Below are 14,612 nucleotides of genomic sequence, written 5' to 3'. Positions count from 1 at the left end.
AGCAAGGCCACAGAATCCATGTGACTTGGAAAAAGTCAGTCTGGTGCAGAATCTGCATGTCAGATTCATAGACATTTGAACTTGTTTGAATCCATTGCAGATTTCTCCAATACCCTTACATTAAACAGTGCTCTCCATGCATTTGCTTGCTTTTTAAAACTCAACTGTTCTTGTGTCTTCCATGACCTTTAGAATTAACATCGGAGAGAAGGGAAAGAAAATATAGATGCTTCACATCTTGTGGCCCATATTTGTCTTTATTTGCCTGTAAATAAATGAAAGGTGGCTGTGTTGGCTGCAAGAAAAAAAAAATCCAAATGCCATATTAGTGTAATATCTTTATCAGGCCAATTAAGAGATCACAGCAACTACAAAATGCTTGCATCATTTGTGATGTAATCAAGGTATTATGCTAACATGGATTTTGGATTTTTCTTGGTATGTCTACTATTTAATGTGCACCTCTGATCCTGTTCGCTCACTTGGAAACTCATAAGGAATACTCAGAAATCTATTTTTGCCTCTCACGCCTGTAGTTTTGAATCCTGACCATCAGCAGGAACGATGAAAACACTGCGTGCGAAGGGTGTGAACAGAATGGAAGAGGTGGGTTAGTGTTTGTGCTAGCTGGCTGCAATGGGGCTGAAGTTCAACGAGGAGAAACCCCAGTGTAGCATTCAACTTTCCTATGCCACCTGAAAACTGATCCTTTCTCCTTCAACCTCACCAGGTGTGGTTTATTAATGTGCCCTGACTCAGACTGAGGCTTTGTTTTAGGAATCGCCCTGCGAGGAAGCAGTGCTATTCCTGCCCTGCGTGTGTTTGAGAAGCAACGATGACATACATCATAAATATGAATCATAGGCCTTGAACATCACTTAAGGGGACATCACTGGTGTGTGTGTGTATTTGTGTGTGTGTGTGAGAGAGAGAGAGAGAGAGACTACCGATGTGTTGGAGCCTTTTGCTGCTAGAAATTGTCAAAGGGGCTGTAGGAGGGGACGTGGTGTGCTTGCAAATCTGGAAGCAGAGATCCTCCGCTTCTATATCTGAAAGCTTTTCCGACTGCTCCATAAGAACGGCTTCATCCAACGGGCGAGGCTGGGTTAGAGAGCTATGTGCTCGCGCGCGCGCGCGCAGGACCAGGTGGTGCACGCATGCTCGCGCATCCGCAGCCCCCCTCCCCTCCAATTCTCCTCCCTGATCTCCTCCCCTTCTTTCTCCTCCCACCCCTGTCCGGAGCTATCAGCGGGGAAAGGAACTAGCTCATCTACCGATCAAGGAAAGAAAAAGAAGGAGGCAGAGAGCGAGAAGGCGTCTCTCCAGCCACACGCCAAAGCAAGCTGGCTGGTCCGGCGCCAGATGCGGCGCCCGTGATTTCAGCACCAGGAGGGCTGGACAGCTCCCAGCGCGTTCCAACCGCGCCCGCTGCCGCTAGCAGCCGCGGCAGGGCGGCATTGGCGCACGAAGCCCTCCGGAGGAAAGGAGGAGGAGGCACCCTTGCCTAAACACCCCTCGGATCTTTCTTAAGCAGCCAGGAGGGTTTCCCCCACCTCTTTTCCTCTGGCTCTGAAGCCGGGCTTTCTTTCCCAAGGCACGGCCAAGGCAGAAGACCCAACTGGCAGAAAGATGCTTCTCAAACTGGCTGTCCTGTTACCACTGATGGCACTGATCGTAGGCCAGGTAAACGGCTTCCCCAAGCCCGAGGCCACCAGAGGAGGTAGGTACCTTCTGCTAACTCATCTGAACTTCACAGGAAGGACCCAGTTGAAAACTTCCCAGTATGAGGTCGTTGTCATCTGCTCTGACCATTCGTCCTCCCTGTAGCCTGACGAAGGATGATGAGAAGCTGAGACTTAAAATGAAAACCACATACTAAGTTGATCCAGTTGGATCTAAAAGTGTTTGACCTATTATTATATTACCATTCTGTTTTGAAGTCAGTCCCAACTATCTAGATCCTCCTTCCCAACCCAGTACGCTCTAGATGTGTTAGACTACAGCTCCCATCATTTCCAGCCATTGGGAATGATGGGAGTTGCAGTCCAACACATCTGGAGGGCACAAGCTTGGGAAAATGGATCTAGATCCTAGCTGGTCCAGACTGATGAGTGTTCCAAGTTAAAAAGCAAAATGGCAATGCTTTCAGTTCTGTTCTGTTGTTTTCTGGAAAATTGGAGAAGGTGAACATTTGCTCTTTTTTATTACAGATTTTCTTCATTCCAATGTGTATTCTGTGGCTGCCTTATCTGTAGTGCAGCAATTTTCCAAGTCTGTCTTTGTGTGGGTTGCTCTTCATATCATAAAATCTTTTAATCTCTTGATTACTCTAATCCAATTAGATTACTGCTATTTTGGTCCAGCTCCTAGATGAGTTTTTTTTAAATGTGTGGGTGTGTTTTCTGATGAGAAAGCACAGGAAGGATCCAGTGTGAAGGAAGTATTCAAGGCTAATTTTTTAAACAAAGGAAAGGCCCAACCAAACTATTTGCTTCTTCCTTAACTTAAGAGGTTCTCTGTGATTTAGTTTCAGCATCTTTAAACATGTGCAGGGAATTCATGGGGAGTTTAATACTATGACTGGCTGATTGTTACGTGTGTGTGTGTGTGTGTGTGAGAGAGAGAGAGAGAGAGACCATCCACATACCACAACTGTATGTATATGTGTCTCTTTTTCTAGATAAATCAATACACAACAGAGAATTAAGTGTAGAGAGACCGCTAGAAGAACAGGTAGGTAAAACTAATATCTGAACAAATATTATTTGGCATTGTTACAAACAGCAGATCAGCAAACAGACCAACCTTTCATTGCCGGGAAAGTCTCAATAGTCTGAAGTGATGAATTTCAGAATAGCAGCCATGTGAGCTGTTGCAGGAAAACCATCTTTAAACAGAAGTCCTGTGCTGCCATTAAGCTAACAATTATTCCCACTGAACTGATGCATATTTATTTGGATGTAAGCCTCATTGTGTTTAATGGGGTTTACACTCAAGTAAGTCCATATATACAAGTGCAGCCTTCTCGTGACATGAGCTTTTAGCAGGAAAGGGACTAATGCATCAGAGGCATAAGTATTATATTAATGCATTTGATAAAGTAGGGATTTACATACCCAAAGCTCATTATATAAGTGTGTTAGTCTTCAAGGCATTATAAGGTTCTCAAATGTTTTGAAGGTTAGCCAAAGCAAGAAGAACATTATTGAACTAGTCACACAAGAGCATGTTTCCTGGATTCTACTAGTTCTGTAATGGCCACTTACAAATGATTTAGTCAAAACATACACCAGGGAAATCTAATAATGCGCCATTCTTATCATTTACCTTGAGCAGTTAATTCTTAAAGGCTTCAGATCAGCATGAGCACAAGAATGTATGTCTTGGCTTTGTCCTCTGTATGTTTCAGAATACTGGTAACCTCTGGATATGCTAAGCAGTGTGTAAGCACAGGGAAAATACTTGCAGGAACTATTATTTTTATACTCCCATTCCTTCTTTTAATGCCATGTCCCTTCTTTAAATTAACCTATGTGAAGTAATAAATAAAAGTATCTCTGAGCATGGTCAAAGTGTCTAATTTCCCACCTTGCTGATCATGCACCCTATTTCATATTATTTATATATATATATATATATATATATATATTCACTCACCTTTCCATAGTTAATGTTCAAGGCATCTTGAAAAACAAAATTAAAAACCAATCATTAATTTAAATAATAAAATGTATAGCAACGGATAAAATGTGTGACCCATCAACAATTCATTCATTCATTCATTAAATTTATTAATCGCCCATCTGGCTGGTCACCCAGCCACTCTGGGTGATGTACAACAACAGTTAAAACAATAAAATTCTACATTAAAAACATCATAAAAAATACCCTAACCCACCCCGAATACCTGCCTGAACAACCACATTTTTAATGCATGGCGGAAGTGCGGATTATTTTGTTATAATCCAATGACAAAAAAGAGCTGAAGGAGGAAGTCAAAAGCAGGAGCAGCAGAACAGCAAAAGATCAGAAAGCAGACACCCGAGAAAATGAAACAGTCTTGACCTGGCATCTAAGTCACAGGGACATAGGAAGCGGCTTTATACCAGGTCAAACTGTATATCCAGCTAGCCCAGTGTTGTGTTCTCTGATTGGCAGCAGCTCCCTGGGTTCTCTCGCAGAGATCTTTTCAGTCACCTGCCACTTGATTCTTTTAACTGCCTGGAGATTAATTTAATTTTATTTATTTATTAAATTTATTAATCACCCATCTGGCTGGTCACCCAGGGTTTGAACCTGGGGCCTTCTCTCTGAAAACAGAGACGCCAGGGTCTGAACCTGAGACCTTCTCCCTGAAAAGTATGTGCTCTGCTATTGCACTACTATCTCTCCCCATTTGAATTGGAATTGGTTTTAGGAAGCCGCCATATACCAGGTTAATGTATATAATGGGCACGTTTATATGGAAGAAGATGGTCCTTCTAGAACTTAAGCACAGTCCCAGCCTCCCTTGGTCAATGTCATGCCTCTGCTATAACTTAACTCTGTATGTGACCAAACATGATAACTTTCACCACTAGTTTGATGCTTTTAGTGGTGTGTAAGTATTTCTTCCATTAGGAAGACCTGGGTTCAGATCCCACCCTCCAGCCATGAAGTGCACAAGGTGACCATGGGCCAGTTACTCCCTCTGACCCAGGAGTGGGCAGCCTGTGGCCCTAGGGCTGCATGCATGGCCCTTGGCCTAATTTCAGAAGCCCTCTGCATGCAGTCAGTTCAGACCTCTGGCAAGAGTGACCTGTCCTTTCCTTGGTAGCCCGCTGCATGGGAAGGAAGAGGGAGAGAGAAAACACGTGGTGGTGGGAAGAGAAAGAAAGTGCATGACCTGCCCACTTTGGGCTTTGGCCCCACCTACTTACCTATGAGATAATGCAGCCCTAGACATAAAAGGGGCTGCCCACCCCTCCCCCTCCTTCTTCATCACCATATTGTTGTTGTTGTTGTTATACCACCTTTCAGGTAATAGACTCTTAAAGCAAATTTATTTATTTATTTATTTATTTATTTATTTATTTATTTTTATTACATTTCTATACTGCCCAATAGCCAAAGCTTTCTGGGTGGTTCACAACAATTAAAACCATAAAGTACATAATAAAATACAATATGAAATGTAAAAGTGTAAAACTAGAGTATAAAAGTACAAACCAAAATAAAACCTAGCAGAAATGCAAAGATTTAAAAAAAACAATAACAGATTTAAAATAACAGAGCTAAAAGGCTACAATGCCTGGGGAAATAAAAAGGTCTTCACCCGGCACTGGAAAAAGTACAACATAGATTCCAGGCGAGTCTCCCTGGGAAGTGCATTCCACAGCCTGGGTGCCACAGCAGAAAAGGCCCTCTTCCTGGTAGCCATCTATTTCACTTCCTTTGGCAGGGGCTCCCAAAAAAGGACTACTGAAGATGATCTTCAATTCAACAAACATTATAAAAGCACAACAACAAAATACATGAGAGTCAGACAGCAGCAGCTCCTTTTAGCAACAATCAGATGCCAAGCTGAACAAAAAGATCTCCATTGCTCACCGCACAATGCATGGGCTTTCCCTGACCAAGGCACCAGCTGGAGGAGTGGCCCAGCCAGGGAAATCCCATTTGCAGTGAAGCTGGTTGCCCAACTGAGGCCCAGCCTGGGGAGTACTCTTCCAGCTGGCTCACTGGTTGAGGCAGCTGCACCTATTCTGTGCCTTCTCCCAGCAGGGATGGGGGACCTTTGGCCCATGGGCCAATTTGGCCCAGTAGGCCAGCCCATCCAATTGCTGATGGGAAATTACTGCAGGGATTCCCCCTGCACACTGCTCCTCTCCCAATAACAATGGGATTTCCCTTCCTGCTGTCATGCCTCCCTCAGATTCCTTGGAGGATGAAGGTGAATGGCAGGCTCCAGACCCAGGGGAAGGGACCAGCGCAGAAGGAGCCTGAGCCCCCTCACCTCCTGAGGATGTTCCTTGCCCAGCTGCAGCCTCCCCAGAGGATTCAGAGGGCAAAACGCCCCCTACCCCAGCAGAGCAAAGGCAGCTGCATGTAAGAGAACAATGTAGGCAGGCCTCTGTCCATGTAAGACAGAGAGGCTTTCAGAAGCAAGAAGTCTGATTACACGCAGCTGATTCAGGATGCTGCAGTTAAAAGCTGGGAGCAGGCAGGGTCAAGGCTGCTGGAGAACAACGTCATTGTCATACACCGGGTCTCGGCGGCCTCACCTCAACCTGAGGCTGAACCTGAACCCCCACCTTGCTCATGATCGCTTGTGTGTTGGACTTTGGACTGGGAAATGGACTTCTTTACCACATCTCCTTGGATTTGAATGAACCAGTAATACTTCCCACTTCAGTCTCCTTTTCCCTAACTCAGCCTTGGACATGTTTACAACCCCATTATCAGCTGGGGAGTTATCGCTGTCAGCTGGAAGAACTGATACTTGCTAAACTTCAGGGGGCAGGACTTCAGGAAGGGGGAGGGACCTCACCCAAGGCCCCATGGGCCAGAGGTACCCCCTCTCTGCTGTGAAAGGTCAAGTCCAAAATTAATTGTTTAGGAAAATATTTCCCCCAGCTCCTGAAAAAACAGCACAAGTATATATCAAAAGCAGAGCGTGGGGAAGGACACACCCACAATTCATTCCAGTGCACCAAAGTTAGTGGGTTCAGATACTCATATACAATCTTTTCCCCCCCAAAACAGATTGCTGAGGCAGAGGCAGATAAAATGAAAAAATCGGCCTCTACAGGTAAACTTGTTTTTGTTTTGTTTTTCATTAAATACCCACTCATATTGCCAATTGCTCAGAGGGAGGAGATGGTTTTTCATACTCCTGTGTTATGCATTTTCCAGAAAATAAGCCAGAATTCAGAAATTATTCATTTGCTGATGACCTGAATCTGCTCAAATCGGCAGTGGAAAAAGAGAGAAAGGAAAAAGAAAGGGAATCACTCAGAAGCTCCCTCTATGATCAACAGCTCGCTCTTGAGGACACAGATTCCACCAAGAGTCGCAGGCTGGTGGATGATTATGACTCCACGAAAAGTGGCCTGGACTATAAATATCAAGGTATTTTATCCACCTTCATAGACCAAACACTATGCTTCGAAAGCATGTTGCATATGCAGAAGAGCCAAACAGTATAACTCAGTGCAGGGCATAATTGTGTGCTCAGCAATTATATATACCAAAGGTGTTGAACCTTAAGCCCACGGGCCAAATTTGGCCTGCCCGGTTTCCCTAGATGGCCATGCCCCCTTCCCTTGGCCCCACCCCATTTCCCCCAACTGCCAATCATTTGGTGTTTTCCCAGTTTTTGTGGGGATTTCCCCCATTCTAAAAGGTTGAAATGCCTCTCCTAAGGCTTAGTGGCTGGCAGGAAGAGCTTCAAGCTAAAATCAGTGGAAGGTGATGGCTCTGATTTCAGTAGGGCTATGAATCCATTCCGGGTTTCAGTCAGAACCAGCCAGAACTCCAAAGGAGCTATCTAAGGTGCTGAACACTATCCCCCAAATAGGTTCAGTATCTTGGGTAGCTCCTTTAGAGTTCTGGCTGGTTCTGATTGAAAGCCAGAATGGATTGTCAGCCCCACTGAAATTGGAGCCACCAACCTCCACTAAAATATTATTTGTATTTTTGGCCCTACCTCTTTTGCTTTCAGCCCTTCCCCGTCTTTTTTTTCTCTCTCTCTCTCTCTCACACACACACCACCACCACCATGCCAGCCAGCCAGCCAGCCAGCGTTTCATAGTCACTGAGCATGCTCTTCCCCCATTGGGCTTTGTGAAGGTTTGAGGCCTACAGAGATAAAGGGGGGAAAGGGTCAGGCTTAGAGGCCTGGGTTTTTTGCTGGAAGGGGGTAACCCTGAGAGGAGTAGTTTCATTTTTCCATTTAAGTTTCATTTCTTCAGGTCTGAAGCAGTACTTTCAGTTGGGGTGGGGGTATATAAAGAGAGTGAGAGAGTCAGTAAGCAGAGACAGCAGAGCCTGAAGTGAGAGCAGAGTCTGAAGAGTGAGCAGCCTAGAAAAAGGAACTTGCGTTTTGCAACTTTTATTTTCTCTTAAGGCCTTTTGTATCACTCAGCTCTATTGTGTAAATATCTTTAGTTGTTATTTGCTATCTTTAAATTTACCAGTAAACTGTTGTGGTTAAACCCTGTGTCTGGAGTGTCAGTCACCCTATGCCTAGAGCCTAAACCCTACATTACTGGGAAGGGGAAATTTAGGAGAAGGAAGGTGGCACTCTTGTTTTGAGTGTTTTAGAACAAGGAAGGAGGCAAAAGACCCTTAAGGAGTTGCTCAGGGGGTCCAGGTCATAAGGGGAACCTTGACATGCTGCTTTAGGGTTCCCCTCCTCTTAAGGATTTTTCCTAATGGGGGTGTTTTGTTTTTTTTGTACTTCTGCAAGACTTACAGTTCCCCCAAGTCTGCTAATACCTCTCTACCATCTACTACCTTGTGCATTGATGGTGCTCTTTCGGCTGCATAATGACTTGGAGTATTGAGTTTGTTACTTGTATATATCATGGGCATTGAACTTCTTTGAGCCCAAGGGCCTAATTATGTTCCAGAGAATATCTTGGGGGCCACGTTCCTGTGGTGGGTGGGGCTGAAGGCACGAGGCGTGGAGTCAAAGGCAAAAGAGGCAGGCCCCAAATACCAAAAGTACCATCATATTTTAGCTTAAAGCTCTTACTGCTAGGAGAGCCTTAGGAGAGTCATCTCAACCATTTAGGGCACAACCTTATGCATGTTTGGAGCTGGACAGAAAAAAATCCTACAACTCCCAGCATTCCCCAGCCAGTAGTACTGGCTGGGGAATACTGGGAGTTATAAGACTATTTTTACTATCTAAACATGCACAGGACTGCACTTTTAATATCACAAATCCTTTAGACAGAAATAAGCATGGCTGGCTGGGGAATGCTAAGAGTTGTAGGACGTTTTTCGGTCTAAACATGCATAGGATTGGGCCCTTAGATTGAAGAAAAATGAGAAAAAGCCAGGAGACCACCAAATGATGGTGGGCGGAAGGGGGCATGGCCATAGGGAACCCAGAAGGGCCATATGGGGACACCAGGTGGGCGAGATATTGTCTGGGGGCCAGAGGTATAACACCGCCATGTAACATGTGTATTCATTTGTGTGCACGTGTATGTTTTTTTTAATTAAAAAAAAACATCCGTGGGGGGCAATCCAGATGTGGACCACAGTGCACATGGAGCAGAGTTTAACTCTTTAGCGCTGTGCCACAGCCCCAGTGAAAATAGCTCCCTGGAAGGGAAGCTGCTCTTAGTCTATTGCAGGAAAAACAACAGCCTTGTGACACCTTAAGACTGACCAATTCAGTATGGCATGAGCTTTCATCTGATGCATGATGTGCATAGTGAGGATGGGTGTACATAATTATATATGAAGCACTTTAAAATAAATCTAGGCACTGTAGAAAAATTGAACATCACACAGGCTTATTTAAACATTAAAATATGACATTAAATTATTAAATGTAAAACATTAAACATTCTTTCAGGCTTATGATGTGCACAGGTTGCAAGAAAAACAGTACACCTGCCTTGTTCAACTTAGTGCCCTCCAGTTACATTGGACTACAAGCCTCACCATCCTTAGCCAGTATGACCAAATGGCCAGGGACTATGGGAGTCATAGTCCACAACATCTGGGGGGTTCCGGGGTTGGGAAGGCTCTTTTTCCTCATGGAAGCTGATGCCACAGTGCGTTCGTGTTAGGACCAGGGCTGGCCCAAGACGTTTTGCTGTCTGAAGCAAAGGAAAAAATGGCACCACCTGTTCGCCATACAGAAGCCAACCTGAACCATAGCTCAGCACTGGTGATGGAATAGCATCCTCCATACCTGAGGACAGCAAGCTAGTTTCAGGAGAGCAGGGCAGACTGCGTAGCACATACAGCTCTGTCCCCAACGCCTCATCACCATTTGCTGTCCCTCAGCAACTGCTGCTTGAGGTGGCTGCTTCACTCTGCCTAATGGCAGAGCCAGCCCTGGTTGGGACCCTCACACAGGACTCTTTGCCAAGGGTGCAGAAACTCAGGCCTGGGGGTTAAACTTGGCCCACCTGGGGGCCATACCTGGCTGTCCCAGGTTTCCCCAAATGGCCCCACCCTCTCTAAAAGGTTGGAATGCCTAAGACTTAGCTACTGGCAATATTAGCTCTGAACTAAAATATGCTGGCTCTGCCCCTTTCGCCTTTCACCCACCCACCACTGGAAAACAGCCCCCGAGAGCTTCTGTGAAAGGGAATTTGGCCCTCGGGAATTTGGCTCTGCACCCCTGCTCTTTATAGTGTACGTGTCCATATTTTATATATGCATTTTCAAAAGCCCTTCAATCGGAGGCCCACATAACTTCCAGTCCGTCACCCTTCCGGAAGCAGGAGAGGAAGACTTCTCTTTGCTGTTGTGCTTATGGAAGCTGAACCTGCTGGCGTGCTTTTCTCTCCTCTGCTCTTTTGCTATATGTACCAGGTGTGATTTGGGCTTTTAATTGTTTTATGGTATTTGACAACGTTTTATTATTTGACCGTTGTCATTGGGTTTTTTTTAATTGCATGCTATTTGGAAACTCAAATGGAAAAGCAATTTGAAGGTGTCATGGAGAGTCAACACACTCCCCTCTAATAGTGAACTCCGGGAGTGATTGCTGATGGAGTTGTACCCAAAATGGGCCACTGAGAAACAAGAAGAAGATACCAACATGCTTGGGGGAACCCCGAGGTTTGCAGATGTAGAAAAATATTTTCTTTAAAAAAAAATCAATGGGGCAGTCCACGCCTCCCCCCTGCACTGATGTCTGAACATGCTGAGTAGCTGTGAAATGTTGGTTGGCAATGGAGCAATTGCTGGAATGGGTTTTTGAGGTGTAGATTGCAGTTGTGTGGGCAGGTGGGATCTGGATGGGAACCTGGAAGCCCCCACCGTGGATGCAGTTCAGATTGGGCCTCCCACACCTGCTGTTTCCATCAGGAGAAAATCATCCCATTCATGCAAGCATTGGCTCCCTCTCAGAAGCATGACACCTTATCGAGTGGAAGCTGGTGCCTCCAATGCCAGTGGGGTGGTGAATCCGCTACAAGTTTCAGTCAGAACTTTGCACCTTTGCACTTTGCACCTTCAGTCAAAACTTTGCACCTTTGCACCTTTGCACCTTTCGTCCCGTTGTCTGCTCATTGTCAGAACTGGATTTTTTTTTAACCAGAATTTCATGCTACTTGCGCTAATGCCCATTAGTGCTAATGCAAATTTGTACAAATTCCACCCTACCCCCCGGATTTAAAAAAAAAACAGCCTGCGTAATCTGCAAGAAGCAGAAAAAGCCAGTCTCGTGCAAAATCTGCAGGTTGGCTTTGCACCTTGGATAGCTCCTTTGGAGTTCTGACTGAAACCCAGAGTGGAGTCACCGCCCCACGGGCATCAGAGCCACCAGCCTCCACTGACCCTGTCTGAGATGATGACTGTTCAGTGTGAGATAAACAACCCAAACCATTCACAGGGGCTGGTGCCAGAGATCAGTACCACTTGAAGCAAACTTTAAGAAGCCTTGGTCTAACCCAGCCACCCCCAATCCAGCACCCTCCAGTCTCCAGATGGGTTGGACAACAAGTCACATCATCCCCTGGGCAGCATGGCCCATGGCACTGTAGTCAATGGCGATTGTAGTTCAAGATGTATGGATTGTTAAAATCTGTTCTGTCTGTATTTTTGGGGTTGTCAGGCATCTTTTGTCCCATTGTCTGCTCATTGTTGGAACTGGATTTATTTATTTTTTAACCAGAATGTCATGCTACTTGCGCTAATGTGCATTAGTGCTAATGCAAATTTGCACAAATCCCACCCCACCCCAGGTTTTTAAAAAACAGCCCACAGAATCTGTATGATGCAGAAAAAGCCAGTCGGGTGCAAAATCTGCAGGCTGGCTTCAAAGAAATCCAAACTCATTTGAATCCATTGTGGATTTCTCCAAAATCTCTAGTTGTAGTCCAGCACATCTGGAGGTGGGGGGGGGCTGAACAAAGCTGTTACTAGTAACTGGATGTCAGGGTGGAAACTGAGCCAATAGAGCCCCAGAGCAGTTCTGATTCTGAGGAGGAACAGCAATCCGTGGGAGAGGAGCGCGCTAATCTCTCACAGGCACAGCAGCTGGCAGAGATTCCTCCTGCCACTACTCCTGGGATAGATAGTGACCCTGGCAGTGAGAGAGCGCTGGAGGGGGGCTTGCTGGATGCTCAGTGCAGACGCAGAGAGCAACGACAGATGGAGGGCTGGAAAGGAGGTGTAGCACTTGTTTGGCGCGCAAGCAACGGGCGGGTCCCGAGGACCCAAGGGAAAGAGGGAGGAACTCTCCCTAGCCCATAAGTTCAGGGTCTTCCCGTGATTCTCCTTCAAACTGCCTAACCCGGAGCATAGGCTACTCTGCTGTTCCTTGCTTAGTCGCTGGTGATTAGCATCTGAAAGAGTTATTAAGTTGTAAAAGGATTAAAGCCTTGAAAAGAATCCTTTTGTCTGTGTCTTGAGTTAGTGATTAAAGTAGACTGAAAGAGGCCGCCAGGGCACTCCTGACAGTGGCACTGCAGAAGCCAGACAATGCTACAAAGTGCAGTTTGGTGCAGGAAGAACATCTCAGCCATTGCCAAATCCCCACCTGTTATCCATGGATGCATTCCAAATGCATAATAATCTCCATATGCTATTAGAGAAACTCATGGGTAGCAGAAACAGAGTTCTTCTAATGCCTCCGTATTTGATCAACAGATTTCTATAGGTCTTTTTGCATAGTGTGAATGTGCTGTTATGTTTTGTCAATATATTAAGACTATTTTGTCAATTTCCTAAAATAAGACAAAAGAAAAAGAAAAAGAAAAACCAAGCCTGGTGGGAGAAAACTAATCTATGTAGAACTAATTTTGAATGTGATGGTTTGTATCTAATGTTAGTCCTACTTGAAGTAGACCTATAGAAATGAATTGGACTTAAATTAGTCAAATTATATCATTTATCCACAGAGCATAATGCTCAGGGAACTCCTGCATATGCAGACCAGCCAATTCACACTGATAAATGGGGCAGCTGCATGTACATAAGAGGATATGTCTACAGAATAACCTTCTCTGTTGAACTGAATGGGAAAGCCACTGAGCACACCAAAGCTGCCATCACTGGATCCAACCTATGAATTCAGAGTAGGGATGTCAGAGAATTCCACCACGGATCTCGGTGAGGCCAAATGCCAGTGCATTCGGCCCCCTGAAATCTGTGGTGGAACGGCCTGCCCCCCCCGCCCCCCCCCGTGGATCCCCCCCAGGACGAGACTTACCTGGGGCGGATGTTCCGGGCTGCAGTGGCTCCGGCGGCGGCGGCAGCAGCGGCTGGTCTTCCGACCGGCTGCCACCGCCACCATTTGCAGTTTGGTCGTTCCCCCCTCCCCATAGACGTGATGGGGGATTGACTACATAAAGACTTACGTAGCCTATCACGTCTGGGTAAAAAGACGTGATAGGCTATTATGTCTGGGTAAAAAGATGTGATAGAGCAATACGGCAATGGAACCAATTACCTGGGGAGGTGGTGGGCTCTCCCACACTGGAGGCCTTCAAGACGAGGCTGGACAGCCATTTGTCAGGGATGCTCTGACTTGGATTCCTGCATTGAGCAGGGGGTTGGACTCGATGGCCTTGTAGGCCCCTTCCAACCCTACTATTCTATGATTCTATGATAGGCTATTATGTCTGGGTAAAAAGATGTGATAGGCTATCATTTTAGCTATTATGTCTTATTTATGAAATTAATGTTAGTCATCTAAAAGCTGGCAGCTATCACTATCATCTTATGTCTGTGAATTCCATATCTTAATGGTGTGTTGCAAGGGGGGGGAACCTTTATTTTGTTTGGCCTAAACTTAATTGGATAACCCCTGAATTCTAGTTCTTTGAGAGAGAATGATTCCTCTCTGTGCAATCTCGTCCCACTAGACCTGTCTTGTTTACAATGGAAAAGCTCCAATTTTTTAAGTCTGTTTTCAGTTGATGGATTGACTTCATTATCCAGAAGGCACAGAGCAGAGCTGATGGATGTGGTACAAGATTTTGTACACCCACATTGCTGATTCCTCTTCTCCTGACCATCCCTGTATTTGCTTAGTTGGAAAGTGGGGACTTGGGACAGGCCACCACCCAGTGATATTTCCCTCTGAAAATGTATTGTGAACCACAATTATGAGTCACTTCCAGTAGTGTAGTGGTAAACGTGGAAGTGCAGGCACTCATCATGGCTGTCTTCATAGCCACATCCCCAGGAAGAGGCCAAAAATGCAGGCAGCTGTGTTGATCCATATCAACAAACCAATTTTAGCAGTTTTCACCTCTGCGGGAGCTGGTCTTTTATCAATCTAATGGTTCTTAATTGTCCATCTGAGAGCAAGCCACCACAAAATTATCTGCATCTCAACAGGGATATCATATTTCAACAATATATTGTTGCTAGGAAAATCCATTTCCACCCAGCTATGGTGAGGATTGCAGTGAAGCTCAGAGGGCTCAGAA

At 45.4% G+C, this 14,612-nt stretch overlaps 1 protein-coding gene across 6 annotated transcripts in view; it reads left to right on the top strand.

Annotated features, from left to right (window-relative positions):
- Positions 1-14,612, top strand: part of SCG3 (secretogranin III) — a 149,294-nt gene that overhangs the window by 83,935 nt on the left and 50,747 nt on the right. For all 6 annotated transcript variants that reach the window (XM_084817093.1, XM_084817097.1, XM_084817096.1 and 3 more), the window contains exons 2-5: positions 1,595-1,720; positions 2,681-2,733; positions 6,745-6,790; positions 6,895-7,110. In XM_084817093.1, the coding sequence (XP_084673219.1) occupies positions 1,595-1,720; positions 2,681-2,733; positions 6,745-6,790; positions 6,895-7,110 (441 nt within the window). The remainder of the gene's footprint in view (positions 1-1,594; positions 1,721-2,680; positions 2,734-6,744; positions 6,791-6,894; positions 7,111-14,612) is intronic.

This window comes from Heloderma suspectum, chromosome 11 (assembly GCF_057233095.1).
Source record: "Heloderma suspectum isolate Gila_16-S chromosome 11, 16-S_ref, whole genome shotgun sequence".
In the NCBI taxonomy this organism is placed as follows: Eukaryota; Metazoa; Chordata; class Lepidosauria; order Squamata; family Helodermatidae; genus Heloderma; species Heloderma suspectum.
This window is presented reverse-complemented; position numbering and strand designations above follow the sequence as displayed.